Source organism: Dasypus novemcinctus, chromosome 2, assembly GCF_030445035.2.
Source record: "Dasypus novemcinctus isolate mDasNov1 chromosome 2, mDasNov1.1.hap2, whole genome shotgun sequence".
Lineage (NCBI taxonomy): Eukaryota > Metazoa > Chordata > Mammalia > Cingulata > Dasypodidae > Dasypus > Dasypus novemcinctus.
In genome coordinates, this window is record NC_080674.1 from 200327853 (window position 1) to 200332409 (window position 4557).

A 4557-nucleotide genomic window follows, 5' to 3' on the forward strand; every position below is an offset into this window, starting at 1 on the left:
TAACTGTCCCCAATGAATGTGTTTTAAGGATTGTTTTATTTCTAGTTATCTTCTATTTGAAATATTTTACAAATATTAAATTAATGACAAGGGAATTATTAGGGATATTTATTGGAGAATTTTGTCTGAAATTTTCAATGTTATGTATTTTGTTTAAGATGATCTTAAGTATTTTAAAACAAAATGGGGAATCTCTAAGACATGTACCCAAGTTCCACCAATTTTAAGTTGCATGAGGTAATTTATAAAACATATTGCAAAGAGGCATTAGTGGATATTAGAAAATTATTCATTAGATTTCAGGTTCTTAGGTTTAATTTCATTTTTATAATATACATTATATAATACGGATCTTTGAGACTTGCCAAAATTATATCAGATAATGATGGCAATCAGCATAAGAGAAAAGAAGGAAACGAGTCAAACTTCAGAAGAATGAGAGAAGACAGAGACAGAGCATTAAATGAGAGCAGAAAAAAGAAGAAGGAAGATAAGGAAGAGAAAGTAAAAGCAGAAATCCAAAGAAAGGAAGGTAGAATGTACTAAGAATGCAGTTTGGAACTGACTCCTGAGAAATGATACTTTAGGTTCACATGACCTTTAATGGAATATTAAATTGATAATAATAATATAGAGGACAACCTTGATAGAGCAGAGAGGTGGTACCAAGGGAGGAAATCCTTGTAGTATTCTCTGTGTTAACAGATCTTCCAAAAGCTGAAAATGGGGGTGGGGGGGTGAAAGCCACTTGAAATTCTGATAAAGTTTTAACTGGAATGAGATGATTAGTTTCTTTCATAGAGCCACATTGTTAAATTTCATAAAAAATACTGAGATTGGTGGAAAATACACCCTTTGAAAAGGGCTAGTGAATAGAGAGAAGAAGAAAATTTAGAAAACTAATGGACCAGCATTTTAGAAATGAACCTTTTGTATAGTGGGAACTGAGTTCATAAAAATTCAAGGAGTGCATGGAAAAGAATGAAAACCAAAACTTGGAATTTAATTGGAAATATTGGCATCAATGAAGCAGGAGAGAGAAGGATGACTGGGGCATTCAAAGTAGCCTTAGATATGGATAGTTCCATGGACCATAAGACTACAGATAATATGGATGAAAACACTCAGAAATTATATTATATTGAATTTCATGTATTATTATGATAAAATCCATTAGGGTTTTAAAATGGATATACAGGTATGTTGATATAGTGAAAATGCTGGTGAAACAAGTATTTACATTCCTGGATTGGTTAAATTATAGATTAAAATAGGTTATTCTGAGTTGAAGTCATTGCAAACTGTTGGGCATGGCTAGGAAATATAAAATTATAGAGCAATGTAGGAAATGGTTTTGAATAATTCTAATGGTTCACTTATTATGCAAGATGTAGGAAATAAACCGAGTGATGTTTCAGCTCTGGATCACTGTGCTTGAAAAGAGACTCTTAAAATACCTGGCAGCTGGGATGTCAAGACTAGGGAATGACAATGGACTAAAGTAGACTTACTATTATTCAATTATAGACTTATTATTATGCTAGCAAATGGAAGAACTCATCATATAAAGGCAGTGGACACCAGAGGTTCTGTGAGATGGGAGAGAGAAGAATAGGTGTAATATGGGGCATTTGGGGGATATTAGAATTGTCCTGCATGACATTGCAGTGACAGATGTGGGTCATTGGATATTTTGTCATAACCTGCACAGTTGTGTGAGACAGTGTAAACTATAGTGTAAACTGCAGTCCATGGTTAGTAGCAATGCTTCAATATGTGTTCATCAGTCATAACAAATGTACCACACTAATGAAGGATGTTGTTAATGTGGGAAAGTTTGAGAGGAGGAGGGAGTGGAGCATAATGGAATCATTTATATTTTTTATGTAACATTTATGTAATCTAAAGCTTCTCTAAAAATAAAAAATAATTTTAAAAATTAGAAAAATAGAAATGTTTTGAAGTACTTGAATAAAAGGGGCCATAATATATTCTTGAAAAAAACTTACATAGTCATTGCTTTCTAAGTTTCCTTGATCTTCCAGTGACCCAGTTTTTATTTCTAATTTAGTGTATATTACTTCCTAATTTATAATTTTCATTAGAATAATAGTATATAATATTTGATTATGTGAACTAAATAGGATAATCTAAATAAATAAAATCTTATGCTACTATAATTCAATTGACTGATTATGGTGTCTAGGCTAAGGAACAATAAAAAATAAAGCCATAAGGGATCTAATAAAATATTTAAGAGAGAAGGAGGGAGAGAGAAAGAGACAGAGAGAAAGAGATTGAAAAGTCAAATATGAAAATAATAATAGTACATATTACCAATTGCTAGGAAGAGATATAAGTAGACAACATAAACTTGATGTCCGAGAGAGTTTTTAAAATAGGTTTTCCAAATGAAATGAGTAGCAAAAGAGATAGTGGTGAAAAAATAGAGAGAAAATATTTTTTCCTCCTGGAGGTTGCTTAATGGACTAAAACTGCTTGAAAATTAAGAGGACCTGATAACAAAGTAACTTCACATATTATTCAGATTCTGTTTGATTTAGAGAATATTTCTGAAGAATCTGGTTTGTAGAATTTAGCTATATTAATTGAATAAATCCACCAGGCAAACCTTGGAACTCCAATATACTTATTTTACAGCTATTAAATGATAGAAAATTGTGTAAATATTGATAATAGCTCTTAAATGTTAGATTTTAATACTAATACTCTCTTCAAAATAAGGTATGAGATATGAAGATAAAAGAAGAATGAGGCAATATTCTGTTATGTTTTACTACCAACCAATACAGAGACAAATTAGGTAAACATGAGCTTATAAATACCCTTAGGATAATTTTTTCCCTTCTGTTTTGTTCTCCATGTTTTTTAGGGATTATTTGCCTTCATTTCTCCACATCCACAGCAAATTACCCTAAAAATGCCCAACTCTACCACAGTGACTGAATTCCTGCTAACAAGATTTTCTGATGTGTGGGAGTTCAGAGTCTTACATGCCATTCTATTCCTACTGATGTACTTGGCTACCCTGATGGGCAACTTTCTCATTGTCACAGTAACCACCTTCAACCAGAGTCTTCATACCCCAATGTACTTCTTCCTTAGGAATCTGTCTGTTGTAGACATGTGCTACATTTCTGTCACTGTTCCCAAGGCATGTGTCATCTTCCTGCTTGACAACAGAGTGATCTCCATGGCTGAATGTGCAGGTCAGATCTTCCTTGTGTTTTTGTTTGCTTGTACAGAACTGTTGTTGCTCACCTTCATGGCCCGTGACCGCTATGTGGCCATCTGCCAGCCCCTCCACTACCCTGTGATCATGAACCCTCGGGTCTGTGTCCAGATGACTCTGGCCTCCATACTTAGTGGTGTGGTCTATTCAGGATTCCACACTGGCAACACATTCCGATTGCCCTTCTGTCAGTCCAAAGTGGTCCATCAATTCTTCTGTGATGTCCCCTCTCTGATGAAGCTCTCCTGCTCTGACACCTTAAGCAATGAAATTTTAATTCTTATCTCTGCCCTGCTGATCGGTGGTGGCTGCTTTGCCTTCATCATCATGTCTTATACTCGCATATTTTCTACTGTGCTCAAGTTTCCCACAAGAGGAGAACGAAGAAAGGCCTTTTCGACCTGTGTCCCTCACATCCTCGTGGTAACCGTCTTTCTCAGCTCAGGTGCTGCTGTGTATGTGAAGCCAACCTCCAGCTCACCCACGATTCAGGACATGATTAATGCTGTGTTCTATTCTATAGTCCCTCCTTTCCTGAATCCTATAATCTATAGTCTTAGAAACAAGCAGATAAAGGAGGCTGTAAAGAGAGTTATGAAAAGAATGCTTTATTTAGGAAAACAATAGGATAATTATATCAAGAAACAGCCATTTGAATGAGATGAGTTTAAAGTGCCTCAAAGTTAAACTTCTTGCCTATTTCAGACTTTCGGAGATATGACATGAATTTTGAGGGACAGTCATTGCATTATGTTTCAGCATAGTAAGAAAACAATTGTATTTTGCTTTGAAATTTCCCCTTCAAAATATGGACATTCTCTGGTACCTGACACACCACTGCAAAAATTTGTATCTTTTGCCAAGTAATCGTTTCCATTTATCTTTCTTTAAACTTAGAAAGAGTCAGAGAGTATATGTCATTCATCATTTAGTTAAAATAATCCAGATATATATATTTCTGATGTGTGTGTATATATATATATATATCAGAAAAATGGTCATAAAATTATGTTAAAGATTTTAGTCTTAATAAAATGTATCTGAGGAAGGTAAGGTTGGTATTTGAAGTCAAAGATATTTCCCTATATTTCATCATGTGGAAGAATAAAGTTTAAATAATAATTACTTTTGCTCAATGTAAAGAAAAATATTTACAAAATTGTAAATCAGTAATACGTTTAGAAAGTTTAGGATTAAAACTTTGTTGGCAGATTTTTAATTTTCCATACAAAAAATACCAAAGTGAGGTAAATATTTCCTATTTCTACACTGTGATATGTTACAATAATGAAACAATGAAATTA

At 33.6% G+C, this 4557-nt stretch overlaps 1 protein-coding gene across 1 annotated transcript; it reads left to right on the forward strand.

Annotated features, from left to right (window-relative positions):
• Positions 1 to 2941: 2941 nt before the first annotated feature.
• Positions 2942 to 3880, forward strand: LOC101418582 (olfactory receptor 14C36-like). The gene has a single exon (XM_004474617.1). The coding sequence runs from the start codon at positions 2942 to 2944 to the stop codon at positions 3878 to 3880; it is 939 nt and encodes a 312-aa protein (XP_004474674.1).
• The last annotated feature ends 677 nt before the right edge of the window (positions 3881 to 4557 follow it).